General features: G+C 45.0%; 2 protein-coding genes across 4 annotated transcripts in view; both read left to right on the top strand.

Moving 5' to 3' along the window:
• Positions 1-241: 241 nt before the first annotated feature.
• On the top strand, positions 242-7,834 carry adnpb (activity-dependent neuroprotector homeobox b). 3 transcript variants are annotated; one of them, XM_014145957.2, is made up of 4 exons: positions 242-383; positions 3,086-3,201; positions 3,534-3,626; positions 3,763-7,834. In XM_014145957.2, the coding sequence occupies exons 2-4, from the start codon at positions 3,094-3,096 to the stop codon at positions 6,694-6,696; spliced, it is 3,135 nt and encodes a 1,044-aa protein (XP_014001432.1). In that variant the 5' UTR covers positions 242-383; positions 3,086-3,093; the 3' UTR covers positions 6,697-7,834. The 3 variants fall into 3 exon arrangements, with proteins under 3 accessions (XP_014001432.1, XP_014001433.1, XP_014001431.1); XM_014145958.2 differs by lacking the exon at positions 242-383 and adding an exon at positions 412-857; XM_014145956.2 differs by lacking the exon at positions 242-383 and adding an exon at positions 413-937.
• Positions 7,835-12,698: 4,864 nt separating this feature from the next.
• The window catches only part of LOC106572110 (partitioning defective 6 homolog beta), a 39,994-nt gene continuing 35,890 nt past the window's right edge, over positions 12,699-16,802 (top strand). The window contains exon 1 of the mRNA XM_014145959.2: positions 12,699-13,061. Coding sequence (XP_014001434.1) covers positions 12,999-13,061 — 63 coding nt within the window. The 5' untranslated portion in view covers positions 12,699-12,998. The remainder of the gene's footprint in view (positions 13,062-16,802) is intronic.

Raw genomic sequence — 16,802 nt, 5'->3', positions numbered from 1 at the left:
TCTCCAAGGGGCCCATGCTGAAATGGACAGAGAACAATATGCTCTCAGGCTTGGTAGCTGCCCAGTCTCTGAGGAAAGTAGTCCCGGTGAGTTAAGTGCCAGCATAGAACAGCGCCACCTACTGTTCTCATAGCACTCTGACATTGGGCAAGTGCAAAGGCACTGTGTTAGTACTGAGGCACTGTATACATCCGACCCTCTGCAGGGGAGGGCGCCAGTTGTAGCTAGTCCTAACGCATGCGTTCACGCTCAACTAGAGGGCGCCTCCTGTTGGTTCAATCTGGTAATTGCAGATCGAGCTTGTTTACCCCAATCCCCCAGGCATAGACTTTGACAGACGTTGAAGAACGACCGAGACCAAATTCTGAGGCCTGTCTTGCACGGTAAGAGGTTACATTTGATTACCACACAGTAATTTAGTTTTATAAGTCTCGACTCATTTTGATATCACAATTAGCTTTTTATGCTAATCAAACATATGTCACTTCCGCCCTTTCAATTGCGCCATTTTGGATAGGGCAGTTTATAGTCTAGGATGGGTGTATTGTCTTTATAGGGAAGAGATGGGTATGCATTATTATCAGTAAACAGTCACAGAGTTTACACAGTTTTGGATGAGGGGTAACTACGTCGTAATATTTAAAACAACGCTACTTTATCTTTTCCTGCAATGGGCATTTTCGATGTTTATCTAGCTAAATGAGTTCCAGCGGCACTTCATCCCCGGCATCCGAGAAGGATACTCTGTGTCGGATAGTGAGAGGAGTCGAGCTCCCTCACGGTGTGGTGTGACCGCTTGGAGAGTAGACGGCAAGGCGGTTATTCCCGGCTGCTTATTTGGAGGAATAGGAGGGAACGTGAGTGCCCAACGATTTATCTCACCGTTTCTCGTAATTGAAATCATTTACACCAACGGGACCACCGTATTTCAAACCAGGTAAACTCGTCACTCCGCTTTTCATACAACATCGCTAGCTAGGAGGGTTAACTACGATGATGCGTTGCCGCTATTCGTTCTTTGCTAAGGTCGGCGAACAATGTAGACTTAAGCTTTATGTCTTGATGATAACAAATTGAACAATATTACGTGGAGTGATATGATGCCGTATATCATAAGTTGTCGGTGACATTGTACCACTTTTGGCCAGCTAAACTTGGGCACCGAGTAACGCTCAAAATCAGCACCTACTGAAGAGCTCATGCGGAGCTCCTTTCTAGTACTCTCATGTAGCAGCTGCTAGCTCGCTGTGTTTTACTTGCGCTTCCCTTTGTGGTGGGTGACTAGATACTGCGAGGAAGCAATCAGCTATCGTTCTGGTAACAGTATTACCAAGTCAGACGTTATTAAGGTGTAGAACCATGAGGTATGATACACGTAGTAGCTAATCGTGTAAGAAATATTAGTATCCTCTTTCATTGGTCGACCAGATAGCCATATACGATATTCATCATTGACTTCAATCAAAGCCATCATTTAGCCAAATTGAAGGAGGGAGACGATAGCTCGTAACCTCCTCTAACGTCACTCCTAGTTAATAGACACATTTGACCTTTATCAAATGTAATGGTATTCCCCCCCATTATTTAAAATATAACTGAACCGGGGTGTTATAATCTAGCTGGCAGCGAACTGGTACGTTAGTCAGACTCATTCAGCAACTTGCCTACAGCGTGTGTGTATAGGTGACAAGGAGTTGTGATCTGCAGGTCGCACATTTGATTTTGAATGTGGAAACACAAGTGACGTCAGATGGCTAAGTAGTCTCACCTCACGTTATTCACCTCACAATTATCATAATGGCTATCTGAAATAATGTTGCCAGCAACTTATATAAGGTGTCAACATGGTCTTCGAGGTTGGTTTTATGCTGGTACTCTATTGATTTAACCATATGTTCCCATGGTCCCTGTGTGAGGGCCATCAGGAGAAACAATGTGGTGGTCCTGATTTAACCTTAAGGTCATTTAGATAGGTGTTCTACTTAAATGCCAACTCCCTTCTTTTTGGTGTGTGTATGGTCATAGGTGACAATTTGCTAAAAGAGGATATGACTGATACAATCAACTTTTATTTTTGTAAACAATGTGAGTTTGGAGGATCTGATGGTGACCAGAGGGAATGTCGTCATTGATGCTTTGAGGACAGAACACACTTATAGATTTTAGGTAGTCTATATTTTACCCATTAGGCCTAATATAGACTATCTCCTTTTGTGCTATCCTCCTCTTCCTCTCCTCCTCTTCCTCTCACCTCAGCTGTAGAGAGTGGCTATTCTCTGCCAGCTACCCACCCAGCCCCCACTCCCCTCCCCCCAAAAATACACTGCAGACATATTGTAAATGTTGGGCTCTGCTGCTGACTCAATAGGAGGCGCCATTCCGTGATTGCAGAGAGGCTGCAAAAAGGGGGCAGGCAGAGCAATGGAAGCCTTACATAATGGAGGCAGAGCTGTCCTCTAGCGCCATCTACAAGCGATGGGAGAAAGCATAGGAGGGAGTAAGCCCAGCCAGCAAGGGAGTCAGACAGACAGACAGCCAGGCAGACGGCATTCAGCTCAGCAGCACTGTACCATAGTTGCATCTTAAGGAACATACAACTAGAGCTATGACATCACTGGATAGGTGAAGAGTGTTTGGTCTCATGCTGCTTGTCACTAAAGCATCTTGTCCTATCTGACCTTTGACCTGAGTAGAGAATCCATTCTGCAGTGTTTTGATTGTTTAGCGTTGACTGGAATATATAACAAACCAATCAGTCCAGACAGACATAAAGATGGTGGTAGGATCATTATGGATAGACATGATGAGTAATGCCGCTGAGGAAAATGATTGATGGTTTTATGACGAAAGGTGGCTAACAGACAGCTAGTTCTCTTGTAGCACATAGGTGCACTAGTCACTCCAGTGATTATGTTAATGTCACTCTAGTGTAATTCTTTGGGATGTGTGTTTCGTTCACCCTGGGTAACACTAAGGTTTTTGTGTTGGGTCTGCGGAACTCTGCTCTCTACAACAATGCTTTGTACATATGTTGACCTACCTGACCTCACCTATTAGTCACACCTGTGTCCCTCCCTTCTCCAAGTGGCCAGCATGTTCCAGCTCCCGGTCAACAACCTGGGCAGCTTACGGAAAGCCAGAAGAAATGTCAAGCGGGTTCTGGGAGACATCGGCCTGGAGTTTTGTAAAGACCATATTGAGGTGAGCAGCACATGGAGTTCACTATTATCTGTGAATGAGCATCATGCCTTTGACCACACTGTTTTTTCAAACTTTAAGAAATAATAGCTCATTCATGAATAGCTCATTAAACAATCAGTCATTGTTTCAGCCATCAACACAGGAGTTGTCAAATGTCTCACGTTTATGATGTCCATCACTTTGTCAGTTTGTTATATTAAGCCCAGTCCACAACCATAATAACTTTCCCAAAGGGTGTGGCCTTTAAAACCCCTCCTAGCAAATCACCTCTATCTGACTTGGTTTTTATTGATGTATATATTAATTGTGATTATGTCATTCTCTCCCCTTAGGACTACAAAGACTATGTCCCTAATGAGTTCTACATCAAGCACACCACCTGGGATGATGTGTGTATGTGGGATCCTTCACTGACCAAAGCTCAGGTGAGTGGCTCACTGGAACCCACTGTTCATTGTATTGTTATTGTGTCTGCTTATTTTCAATAAATAATGCATTTACATTTGATTAACATCAACAACTGACTTGCCACTGTCGTCTTATTTTCCCCTTGTCTCCCAGGACTACAGATCAAAGCCTTTCTGTTGTTCCGGCTGCCCCTTCTCTTCCAAGTTCTTCTCGGCGTACAAGAGCCACTTCCGCAATGTCCACAGCGAGGACTTCGAGAGCCGCATCTTGCTTAACTGCCCCTACTGCACCTACAATGGGAACAAGAAGACCCTGGAGACGCACATCAAGCTGTTCCACATGCCCAACAACGTGGTGCGACAGGGTCCCGGAGGCATGCAGGGGCTAAAGGATGGCATGCAGCTGGGCAAGAGGCCTGGAGAGAGCATCGAGCAGGCGGTGTACTACTGCAAGAAGTGCACCTACAGGGACCCGCTTTACAACGTGGTGCGCAAGCACATCTACAGAGAACACTTTCAGCATGTGGCCGCACCCTACCTGATTAAGCCTGAGGAAAAGACCACACCTAACGGTGCTGCAGCAGGTGCGGGCACAGGGAACACAGACAGCAGCAGCAACACCAATGTCAATGCTAACAGCAACACCATCCACTGCAAGCGCTGCCTCTTTGTGCTACGTACCTATGAGGCACTCGTGCAGCATGTTATTGAGGACCACGAGCGCATTGGTTACCAGGTGACTGCCATGATTGGTCACACAAACGTGGTGGTGCCACGGGTCAAGCCTGTCATCATGGTATCCCCCAAGCCGGGAGAAAAGACTGTCATTGGTGTAGGACCCAAAGGTCAGCTGGTGACCACCACTGTGGGGGGAGTCCGCTCCCTTCCCACCCAGCAGCTCAGCAGGATCGTCATCCCAAAGCCAGGCCTAAGCTCAACGGGACTCCTGTCTGGGTCTCACCTGAAGCAGGGGGCTTTTGGGTTAAAGAGTGGGACCACTCAGTCCTTCTCTATAGGTGGGCAGCAGGTGAGAATCACTCTACCTGGCAATGCACAGGTCTCTGTGCCCCAGCATTCGCAGGCTGCCAAACAGAACCTCCCTGGTGGCTTGCGGAGCCCCATAGTGGTGAGTTCCTCCTCGTCTACACTCAAGCCCACCCAGCTGAACTCCCGGGTCCAGGCAGCTGCCACCACGGTGGCCTCAGTCACAGCCAAGGGGAAGGGGGGCACTTCAGTCCTGGGCACATCTTACACCCAGAAGTGGAAGATCTGCACTATCTGCAACGAGCTGTTCCCTGAGAATGTGTACAGCTCGCACTTTGAGAAGGAGCACAAGGCGGAGAAGGTCCCTGCAGTAGCCAACTACATCATGAAGATCCACAACTTCACCAGCAAGTGTCTGTACTGCAACCGCTACCTGCCCAGTGACACTCTCCTCAACCACATGCTGATCCACGGCCTGTCCTGCCCGCACTGCCGCGCCACCTTCAACGACGTGGAGAAAATTGTGGCACACATGCGACAGTCCCACCCGGACGAGACGGTGGGGCCCCGCACTGACTCCCCTCTGACTTTTGACCTCACTCTGCAGCAGGGCAACCCCAAGAATGTCCAGCTGATTGTCACCACCTACAACATGAGAGACGCACCAGAGGAGTCAGTGGCCTTCCATGCCCAGAGTGCCTCCTCTTCCACACAAACTGGCAAGAGGACAGTGCCCAGCCAACCCCCAAAGATGCCCTCTGAATCCGAAGATGGTTCGCCTCCCAAGAGTGCACCTCAGGCGGCCGTGCCGTACAAGAAAGACGTGGGCAAGACTCTGTGCCCGCTGTGCTTCTCCATCCTCAAGGGCCCCATCTCTGATGCACTGGCACACCACTTGAGAGAGAGGCACCAGGTCATCCAAACAGTGCACCCAGTGGAGAAAAAACTCACCTACAAATGTATCCACTGCTTGGGTGTGTACACAAGCAACATGACTGCCTCCACCATCACACTGCACCTAGTGCACTGCCGTGGTGTGGGAAAGACCCAGAACGGGCAAGACAGCAGGCCTGCGCCCTCCCCCAGGGTCTCCCAGGCTCAGGGCACTGCCCTCAAACGGGCTGGCTTTGAGAACTGTGACCCTAACGACCCAAAGCGCCGTAAGCTGGCGCCTGGAGAGCATGAGGGCTCTGCGGCTTTTGTAGAGAACCCAGACGATCCTGTCAACCTGGTCCTTGACCCCAAAGGCCACGAGGATGAGTCGTACGAGGCGCGGAAAGCCTTCCTGACGCAGTACTTCAACCGTGAACCCTACCCAATGCGTAGGGAGGTGGAGAAGCTAGCCGCCAGTCTGTGGTTGTGGAAGTCTGACATCTCCAGCCACTTCACCAACCGCAGGAGGATATGCACGCGGGACTGTGAGACCCAGAAGGCCAAGGTGTTGCTGGGCTTCAACATGCGGGAGGTCAGTCGGCTCAGTCACGAACTGACCTTTGACCCTGAGTGCTTGTCTGAGGGCAAAGAAAGTGGAGAGGCAGTAGAGAGGCGGACGTCTAGGACGTGTATCGGGCGGTCTGAGCAGGCCATCCTGCGCATAGAGGAGAGAGCTGCGGCTAACGATGGTACTACACACCAGGAGGGTACGCCAACAGGGTCTGACAGTGGGGCCAGTGCCACCACCCAGCCCAACGGTGGTGCCAAGAGTGACCAAAACAAGATAATCGAAAGCACCTTAAAACAGAGAGGGCCTCAGTATCTCTCAGAACCCATCGCTATTGACTCAGACAGCAATGAGGATGAAACGGATGATGGTGACGAAGAGGATGATGAAACAGGAGTAGTAGAACTGAATTCCACGGGTAATGACAGGCTGGCTGCAGAGGGAGAGGTATTAGGGACAGGAGCCCACTCCAGCTCAGACCTAGAGGATATGGAGGATGGGTCAGAGGAGGAGGATGAGGAGGAAGAAGAGGGTCATGTTGAGAATGGATATGGCTCCTCGGCGTTGCCGGAGAGACAGGTTAAAGGGAAGGAAGCTATTGCCAAACTGGGACACTCGGAAAGTGGAAAAACAAGTGTCCAACTCGGCAAGCAGCAGGTCTGACTAATGGACACACACACAGGCACACATAAACAAATAACACGCACACAGATAAGTTACTAACATGTGATCCATGCCAACAACTCTGCCTCACCAGAACTCTAGAGCTGGAAATGGTCAATGGTGACATGAGGGACAACGAGGGGAGAGTGTTAAGGAGAGCTTCTTCCCTTTTCACTTCAACAAGCCATCCAATGGCGTTTGGTCAAGTCAAAAGCCAATTGAAGCTGCTCTGCAGTGAGAAGTAGTTAGGAGAGACATAAGATTTGTGAACAAAGATTCAACTTTTCCTCCAGGGGGAAAAAAAAGAAACACTGAAGATGCACCAAACGATAGGAAATGGGTTGCCTTCTATTTACTTTACTACAAAATTCAAATAAGTACTTATTCTTGTCCAATTGGCCACAAGTTACAGTGTGGCAAAAACATTTGAGTCATTACAAGTTACTAGGTTTGAAGTAAAACTAGACTATCCCAAATGTTTCATTTAGTCATGCAGGAATAGCTCATGTATATTTGTACAGTCTTTTAGACATGTTTGGAGAGAAGTTGCTGTAGATGTACTCGTACAATATTAGCTATTCTTTCTGTATACAAGCTAGCCTCTTATGTTCTACATTGGTTCGCTAGACGATAGATGTCGCTTTGGTGGCTGGTATTTTCTGTATGTTTTTGTTTATTTTTTTAATAAAACCATTACATTTTTGCTAAATAATATATCTATATATAAATGCAAATTTAAATGAACATAATCGATTGCTTTAGTTTTTCGGTCTTTGCTGACGATTGATTGATTGTACTTTTTTATTTGCAGTATAACTTTGGTTCTATTAAAGAAACTGTTTCTCATATCTTTATCCTCCCACTTGGTTAGAGTAAAGGGGCATTTCAACTGTTCTCTGTAGCTCAGTGTTTTGTAGTCTAGATTGTACTTGCTTTGTCTCTTTTCATGTACCTACCTTTTTACTTATTCCCCCCCCTTCCCCCGAGAATGGATGTTTGCTGTCGCCTGTGAAACTGAGAGAGCATTTGCTATTAATTACTTTTCTGTGGGTTTTAATTTGTGATCTTCAATTTGTGTATTTGTTTTTGTTTTACATTTTTCACTTATGAACAATAAAGTGCTATATTGTGCTTCTCACAGTTCTCCTAATCTTGCCTTTTTTCCCCCCCATTTCCTTTGTCTTATTCTCTTTCATGTGACACACCCCTTCATGTGACACACCCCTTTATGGACACTATGTACTGTTGTTTCAAGAAGTAGCACCATAAGTTAGGTGTTCCAAATGAAACTCACAAGGACAGTCACTGGTGGTGACATCCTGTTATCGCAGGTATTTATAGAGAATCCTAAACAAGGTTTAGGTGTGTAATATATGGGGTTCCAATGCTTTGTGAATTGTTTTATTTGGCTATGAGCTATGCTAGTCTGTGAAAGTGACTGGAGAATGATGTATCTGAACTAAATGCACCCAATGGTGAGATGTTGATGAGAAGTCAACAGTTGGGCTCAGAAGAGAATGAATGTATTAGGCTAACCCATTGGTGAGGCGCACCAATGTGTATCAATCAGGTGCCAAACCAAAACACAATGACTGAATCCTATTGACTACCTTTGTTTGATTGTGTTGTCAGGATCATTTATAGATGAGGAAATCATTATGTTACAAATGCGGGGGTGTATTGTGCTTATGTTCCATACCATAGACAGGCTGACAGTCACTTGCCTCCTGGTAGGAAGGATATAAAATGGAGCGAAATTGCCCCTCTAAAGAGAGAGAGCACCCTCTCCCTTGCTGGCTTGCTCAGTGTTGCTATGCTGGTATGAGGAGCAGCAGGGAGGGAGGGAGGGAGTGGCAGGGGGAGGTTGAAGGGAGGCGGGGGAGGCTGGAAGAGAGGCCTAGCAGACTGGGGGACGTGGAGGCCTCATCTGCAGTGCTGTGAGCAGCAGGAGCGCTAAGCAGATTGAGGGGGAAGGGAGACTGAGCGAGAGAGGGGGGAGGAAGGGAGACTAAGCGAGAGAGGGGGAGGAGGCGAGGGGGAGCAAGGGAGGCAGACAGGCAGGCGAGGGGGGAAGGGAAGGATGTGAGAAAGGGAGGGAGACAGGCGAGAAGGAAGGTGAGGAATGAAGACGAGAGGGAGAAAGGGAGACCGAGAGAGAGAAAGGGAGGGAGGGGAGAACGGGAGGGAGGGAAGCAAGGGGGAAGGGGAGAGAGGGAGAAAAAGAGAGGGAGGGGAGAATGGGAAAAGAGGGAGGGAGGGAGTGAAAAGGGAAGGGAGTGAAGGGGGGAGCGGAGAACGGAAGGGAGTGAAGGGAGACTGGGAGGGAGGGGGAGGGGAGTGAGGCGGTGAGGAAATGGAGCTATGACTGGCGCCCCCTGGAGTTAGAGACTAGCTCTTGTCTCTGTAATGTCTAGTGTTAGACAGCACTGCAAGCATTGAGACAAGTGCACCAAAGGTTAGGGACAGTCAGCAGAGGTATTTTTGACGTTAAAGCAGAGGGCACAAATGCCACAGGGGATGGGGGGACATGTACCCCCAATATTCAGAACAGGTCGATTCCCCCAGATCGATTTCTTTAAAATAAAAAACACGTTATAAACAATGGTAAAATGTGTTGAATTGCAGGAAATTAGCTTTAATGGTCGACTTTGGGCACGAAAAACAGTCCAACTCCACCTCTTTCTCAGTTTTCAAATCTGTGGGGGTTCATCGATGTGTCATCTGGTCATGCTTGCCCCGATATAGCTAGTTCGTTAGCTAAGCTAGCCACTTGTAGCTAGCCAGTAACTCCTCCACTATATTTTGATGTCATTTCAAAGGATTTGTTTTTGGACGGAAGCTGTAGAGATCGGTAAGAAATGGCACTTCTGTAGCCAAATATCTTATTCATAATCTTGTTTTTAAGCATTAAATGACCTGGTATAATTAAGCAATAAGGCCCGAGGAGGTGTGGTGTATGGAAAATACACCACGGTTAAGGGTTGTTCTTACGCACAACACAACGCGGAGTGCCTGGATACAGCCATAAGCCGTGGAATATTGGCCGTATACCACAAACATCTGAGGGTGCCTTAATAATGCTGTTATAAACGGGCTACTAACGTAATTAGAACAGTAAAGTCGATCTTCAAAGTAACTGTCCAATCTTTCCAGATTTCTATTAAATTTGACCTATAATTAATTGCAATATGAGTGAAATACACTTAAAAAAATATAAAAACACAGAATGTAAAGTGTTGGTCCTATGTTTCATGAGCTGAAATAAAAGATCCCTTTTCCATGTGCACAAAAAGCTTATTTGTCTCAAATTTTGTGTATACATTTTTTCACATCCCTGTTACTGAGCATTTCTCCTTTGCCAAGATAACCTATCCACCTGACAGGTGTGGCATATCAACAACAACAAAAAATAAAATGCATGATCATTACACAGGTGCGCCTTGTGCTGGGGGGGCAATAAAAGGCCACTCAAAAACGTGCCGTTTTGTCACACAACACAATGTCACAGATGTCTCAAGTTTTGAGGGAGTGTGCAATTGACATGTTGACTACAGAAATGTCCACCAGGAATGCTAATTTCTCTACCATAAGCCACCGCCAACGTCGTTTTAGAGAATTTGGCAGTAGGCTCATCTGCCTGCTCGTTGTCCTCACCAGGGTCTTGACCTGACTGCAGTTTGGCGTCGTAACCGACTTCAGTGTGTAAACGCTCACCTTTGATGGCCACTGGCACACTGGAGAAGTGTGCTATTCACGGATGAATCCCAGGATCAACTGTACCGGGCAGATGGCAGACAGCGTATATGGCGAGCGGTTTGCGGATGTCAACGTTGTGAACAGAGTGTGCCATGGTGGAGGTGGGGTTATGGTATGGGCAGGCGTAAGCTACGGACACAGTTGCATTCTATCGATGGCAATTTGAATGCACAAAGCTAATGTGACGAGATCCTGAGGCCCGATGTCGTGCCATTTGTCTGCCATCACCTCATGTTTCAGCATTATAATGCACAAGCCCCATGTCGCAAGGATCTGTACACAATTCCTGGAAGCTGAAATTGTCCCAGTTCTTCCATGGCCTGCATATTCACCAGATATGTCACCCACTGAGCATGTTTGGGAAGCTTTGGATCGACGAGTACGACAGCGTGTTCCAGTTCCCGCCAATATCCAGAAACTTCGCACAGCCATTGAAGATGAGTGGGACAACATTCCACAGGCCCCAATCAACAACCTGATCAACTCTATGTGAAGGCCATGTGTCGCGCCGCATGAGGCAAATGGTGGTTACACCAAATACTGACTGGTGTTCTGATCCACGCCCCTACATTTAAAAAACGTATCTGTATTCCCAGTCATGTGAAACCCATAGATTAGGACCTAATGAATTAATTTCAATTGATTGATTTCCTTATATCACAAAAATCTTATAATTTGTTTGCGTGCCGCGTTTATATGTTAAAATCCATGTTTTCATGTTGTATATCTTTTAGTTGTCGCATTAAATGCTTTCTATATTTGTATATGCATTTCTACAATTTAAAATTTGTTTGAGGTTTTTAAGTCATTGAAATGTGGAACTATTGACATTTTTTCATATTGGCCCATGCATATTGTGTAATTTAGGCTACTGATAGTCCCTAACTATATCAAATGTCCAACCAAATGACCATGGGCATTACGTTCTGGGTCGTGTGCAGCTGCGCTCAGAATTGCTGATTACTTGGGTGCTAACTGCCAGCTGTGGGCAGAATTGAAATAATGTTGCGTGCAAAAAAACCCGGAACTCGGAAATCTCCGACTTCCTTCAGTTCAGGACAATTGGAAACTAATTATTTATTTTTTTAAATAGCTGTGACTGGGAAAAATCTTTTTGAATGTCATCGTACTCAGAATTCCAATTTGGGAAATCTGGCCTCTTTCTAGAGCTCGAACTTGCCGACATGAAGATCACTGACGTCATGACTTGACTTAGGTTTTTCTGAGTTCCCAGTTGTCTTGAACGCATTGAACGCATCACAAACGCATCCAAGGAAAACTGTTATGGTAGCCTTCATTGCACGACATACCATTTTTCCTATCATCTTGCAAATCTCCGTTTTTGACGAGACTTACTTTATGACAAAAATGTTCCTATTTACACATTGTAGTACATTTTGACACTAAAATAAATGTTTCTGACTCATATAATCAATGTTACAGGCCGTTTTCAAATGAAAAGGTTGCTTTTTATGAGCAGTCACTCTTTAATGCTGTCATGGTTTTCCCATTTATAACAAAGTTTTACATCTTTATAGGGGGTTCATATTGATGGCTCGATTGTCTCATCATCATGACAGTTGTCCAATTTCTTGTGAATCTTGGGACAGAGGCAGTGGAGCACACTATATTTGAAAGAGAACACAATGAAATACTGTAACAGGGGTAAATGGAAACATATTGCAGTAAGTGAGTTGAAAGGAAGAATAAATACATTATATTAGTTAGATGTGATATTATATGTCAAATCACAGTATTTGAAGACATCAAACAGATAAACCATACATATTCTGTGATGCTTCATACTGTACGTACATTTGAAATTGCTGAATTTAGTCTTTTGATGACGATTGTCTGCGCTAACACCAGATGGCCACAAGATATCGCAATTTCATAAGATACAAAGAGCTATGAGTGGGAAAGGAGTGGAGCAAACTCACCTTGGCCAAGGTGAATTTGTGAATGTTTATATTTGATTTACTTTATAGACAGAAATATATCACCTGTAGTTCTTAGGGCTACTTTGTTTGTACTAAAAACACTTTACCATTATAAAATACACTTGAGGCATTTATTCACAATTTAGGACATGCAGACAAACAGAAAAACAGTTAGACAAGATTATTTGATTATGTGGACAAGAGACAAACATTGATTGACTTTTCGGTTACGTCATATAAACTAATACGTTGTTACAGGTGAAAAGTGATCAAGATAAGTTGTACTTGAATCTTACTAGCGGGAGCGCGCCTGTTGGGAACGAGTGCAGTTTCCTGGGTGCGTGAAAGCGTCACACAGGACAATGAAGTGGTTAGCTGGGGATGTGGCGAGTATGAGAAGATAAATTACAGCAGGTTGGTTGGCTGGCGTTGTCGCATTCTCGGAGGAGGACAACGCAAACGAGGGAATTAAAGTGTCTTATGAGGACACACAGACAACTGGAATACCTGTGTTGATATAATTTGGGATATAGGGGAGTGCGAAGGAGACGAGGGCAGCCCCGCGAGGGCAAGTGTGTGCTGCTGTGGCGGTCCTGCTAGCGAAAGATGAACAAGCACCACCGAGTGCCGAGCAACCGAACTCTGAGCTCCGTGGAGGTGAAGAGCAAGGTGCGTTGCTTGCAATATTAGCTAGAAAGTTGCTAGTATAAAACAGCTACTATGTAACTATTGTATTAGTTATTGAAGGCTCTTAGCTTGCTACTTGCATATGATGGCAAAATTTGCCTGCTAAATGGCTTGTCAGCAAGTTATGTTGTAATATAATTGTCTCGTCTGCGCCAGCTAGCTGTACCAGTTTGCTTGCTAGCTAACGCGTTAGTTGGCCAGCCAGTGATTTATCCAGCGAACGAACAAGTGTGAAATTTGGATTGGTATGAGGAAGGTATGTGTTGTTATCCGATGCATGGATGGATGTTTTACCACATTGTCTTATTTGTACGAATGAAATTATTATGCCGTGGTCGGAACCCTGTCAAAAGCTTTGGAGATTAGGCAATGTTGTGACTGTACCCAGCCACTCACGTAATGAGCGAATACTTGTCAACGAACCACACATTGCTGTGGTTGAGTTTGCACAATATGTTATACAATTTTATATGATCTGATTGGATGAATGTTTGTTTACAATGAACTAACTCAAATAAGCATACTGAACAAGCTTCAAAAGCATCTGAGAGACACATCTGTGATTGCATCGCCTACTGTCTGGTTGTTAATTAGGTTTGCTTATCGTTTATGAAGGTTGTTGGCCTAGAGTGCTGACAAGTCATTCAGCTGTTTATAGTCCCGTGCGCAGGTGCCAAAGGCACAAGAGATCTTGGTTCCTTCCGCATAGGATTGCTAATAGTAAACAAAAAAGTAATTGCGCAGTTTGGGTTCATAATTCGTACCTCCTAAATAGCTACATTTTCCATTATTGGGATCATCCCAAAATGTAATATCCAGTCTTACTATTGGAATGTCACATAATAGTAATAGTAGTAGTAGTAATAATAATGCAGGGGTCCCTTCATCCATTCAAAACACGAACTTTTTCATCAGCACATGTTATGAGATGTTGTCAAGACTACAGACATTAGTCTCATGAAAAGGATGACGGTGGTACCAATCCCCAGTTTCCCAACTGAAAATAATGAAGAATACAATTTGTTTGTGGTCTTCAGCCTGATTAGACAATGGGGCGCTAATCAACCGTACAAACTCAGTCCCCCGCACTGTGCAGCAGTAACCACAACACTGCTGGTCGCTGGGGGCACCTTCGTAATGCAAAAAAGGGACGGGAGGGTCCAACCCTTGTCTTTCAACTCCAATGTTACACTTTGGCAACAGGCATTGCTCCAACCATGTCGAACAAAACATGTTTGTGGTAACTGCCCTCACTAATAGAGTACCACCAACAAGAGTTACTGTCACCAGTGTAATTGATTTGGTAGATTTCAGGTAAGTATTTTTCCTATCGATGTGACAGCGACAGAGATGGGTGTGTGAGTCCCTATTTCTGTAATTATAGACTACTATGACATACACAGGCACAATCATACACACATCTGCATTTTGAACATTTAACTGATGCACAGATTGTACTCATTTTTCACACATATGAGCCAAGGACACATAATCAGAATTTGTACTAAATGAGTGATGCTCTGGTCTTCAAGACTCGACCTATCACATAGTGGTCCTGAGTCAATTGTTTGAGATTAATTTGATAAAAGGTTGAATTTTGTCTTTACACTTATAAACCATAGAAACACATTGAATAACACACTCATAAATGGCAAACAATAATACATCATAAGGTTTTGAAGTGTCTGTCCTATATCAATGAGGTATACGAGCTCAGGAAATATTGTAGTTTTTTTAGACACATATTTAACCCCTTTGTTTGTTTGCACAAAACGACCTATATACAGTGCATTTGGAAAGTATTCAGAGCCCCTGACTTTTTACACATTGTTACGTAACAGCTTTATTCTAAAATTGATTTAAAAATTCCCCTCAATCTACACACAATAGCCCATAATGACAAAGTTAAAACAAGTTTTTAGAAACGCTTGCAAATGTATAATTTATTTTTAATTTCCATAATTATTCAGACCCTTTACTCAGTACTTTGTTGAAGCACCTTTGGTAATGATTACAGCCTCGAGTCTTCTTGGGTATGACGCTACAATCTTGGCACACCTGTGTTTGGGGAGTTTCTCCCATTTTTCTCTGCAGATCCTCCCAAGCTCTGTCAGGTTGGATGGGGAGCGTCTCTACACAGCTATTTTCAGGTCTCTCCAAAGATGTTTCAATCGGGTTCAAGTCCAGAGTCTGGCTGGGCCACTCAAGGACATTCAGACTTGTCCCGAAGCCACTCCTGCGTTTTCTTGGCTGTGTACTTAGGGTCGTTGTCCTAATGGAAGGTGAACCTTCGCCCCAGTCTGAGGTCCTGAGCACTCTGGAGCAGGTTCATCTTTCCCTCGATCCTGACTGGTCTTCCAGTCCCTGGTGCTGCAACCACCGTGATTCACCGTAGGGATGGGTGCCAGGTTTTGTCCAGATGTGACGCTTGGCATTCAGACCAAAAAGTTCAATTTCGGTATCATCAGACCAGAGAATCTTGTATCTCATGGTCTGATGGTCTTTAGGTGACTTTTGGTTAACTCAAAATGGGCTGTCATGTGCCTTTTTACTGAGGAGTGGCTTCAGTCTGGCCACTCTACCATAGAGGAACTCTGGAGAGCTGTCAGTGACCATCGGGTTCTTGGTCACCTCCCTGACCAAGGCCCTTCTCCCCCGATTGCTCAGTTTGGCCGGGCAGCCAGCTCAAGGAAGAGTCTTGGTGGTTCCAAACTTCTTCCATTTAAGAATAATGGAGGCCACTTAGGGACCTTCAATGCTGCAGGAATGTTTTGGTACCCTTCCCCACATCTGTGCCACGACACAATCCTGTCTCTGAGCTCTACGGACAATTCCTTCCACCTCATGGCTTGGTTTTTGCTCTGACATGCACTGTCAACTGTGAGACCTTCTATAGACAGGTGTGTGCCTTTCCAAATCATGTCCAGTCAATTAAATTTATCACAGGTGGACTTCAATCAAGTTGTAGAAACATCTCAAGGATGATCAATGGAAACAGGATGCACCTGAGCTCAATTTTGAGTCTTATAGCAAAGGGTCTGAATACTTATGTAAATAAGGTATTTCTGTGTTTTATTGTTATTACATTTGCAATTCAAATGTAATAACAATTCGTTTGTATAAGTTACCTTCAGATGAGTCCCGTGACACTGTGGTGGTCATGGAGAGAACACCACCGTTTTTAGGGATGTCTCATGGTTCGACAAACACCTCTGTAGCTCGGCCACCTTCCACCTCAGATGCAAAAGGTCAATATAGGCGGATGTGGTGGATTGAGATGCAGCCGAGCTTATTAAACTGACGGATTTTGCTGGGGATTTTTTTGGTACTTATACAGAACAAAAATATAAACTCAACATGTAAAGTGTTGGTCCCATGTTTCATGAGATGAAATAAGATATTCCAGAAATGTTCCATCCTCACAAATAGCTTATTTCTCTCAAATTTTGTTCACAAATTTGTTTACACCCCTGTTAGTGAGCGTTTCTCCTTTACCAAGATAATCCATCCACCTGGCAGGTGTGGCATATCAAGAAGCCAATTTAAACTGCATGATCATTACACAGGTGCATGTTGTGCGGGGGACAAAAGGCTACTCTAAAATGTCCAGTTTTGTCACAACACAATGCCACAGATGTCTCAAGTTTTGAGGGAGAGTGTAATTGGCATGCTGACTGCAGGAATGTCCACCAGAGCTGTTGCCAGAGAATTTAATGTTACTTT

Source organism: Salmo salar, chromosome ssa15 (assembly GCF_905237065.1).
Source record: "Salmo salar chromosome ssa15, Ssal_v3.1, whole genome shotgun sequence".
NCBI lineage: Eukaryota > Metazoa > Chordata > Actinopteri > Salmoniformes > Salmonidae > Salmo > Salmo salar.
Note: the sequence above shows the minus strand (reverse complement) of the source record. Positions and strands in the feature narration are given on the sequence as shown.

What these genes read in the sequence shown, in the direction of transcription:
- adnpb (XM_014145957.2), top strand. Translation starts at nt 3,094, where the DNA reads ATGTTCCAGCTCCCGGTCAACAACCTGGGCAGCTTACGGAAAGCCAGA. An exon ending in TTTGTAAAGACCATATTGAG is followed by an intron (nt 3,202 to 3,533) that starts GTGAGCAGCACA and finishes CTCTCCCCTTAG; the next exon opens with GACTACAAAGACTATGTCCC. An exon ending in CTTCACTGACCAAAGCTCAG is followed by an intron (nt 3,627 to 3,762) that starts GTGAGTGGCTCA and finishes CTTGTCTCCCAG; the next exon opens with GACTACAGATCAAAGCCTTT.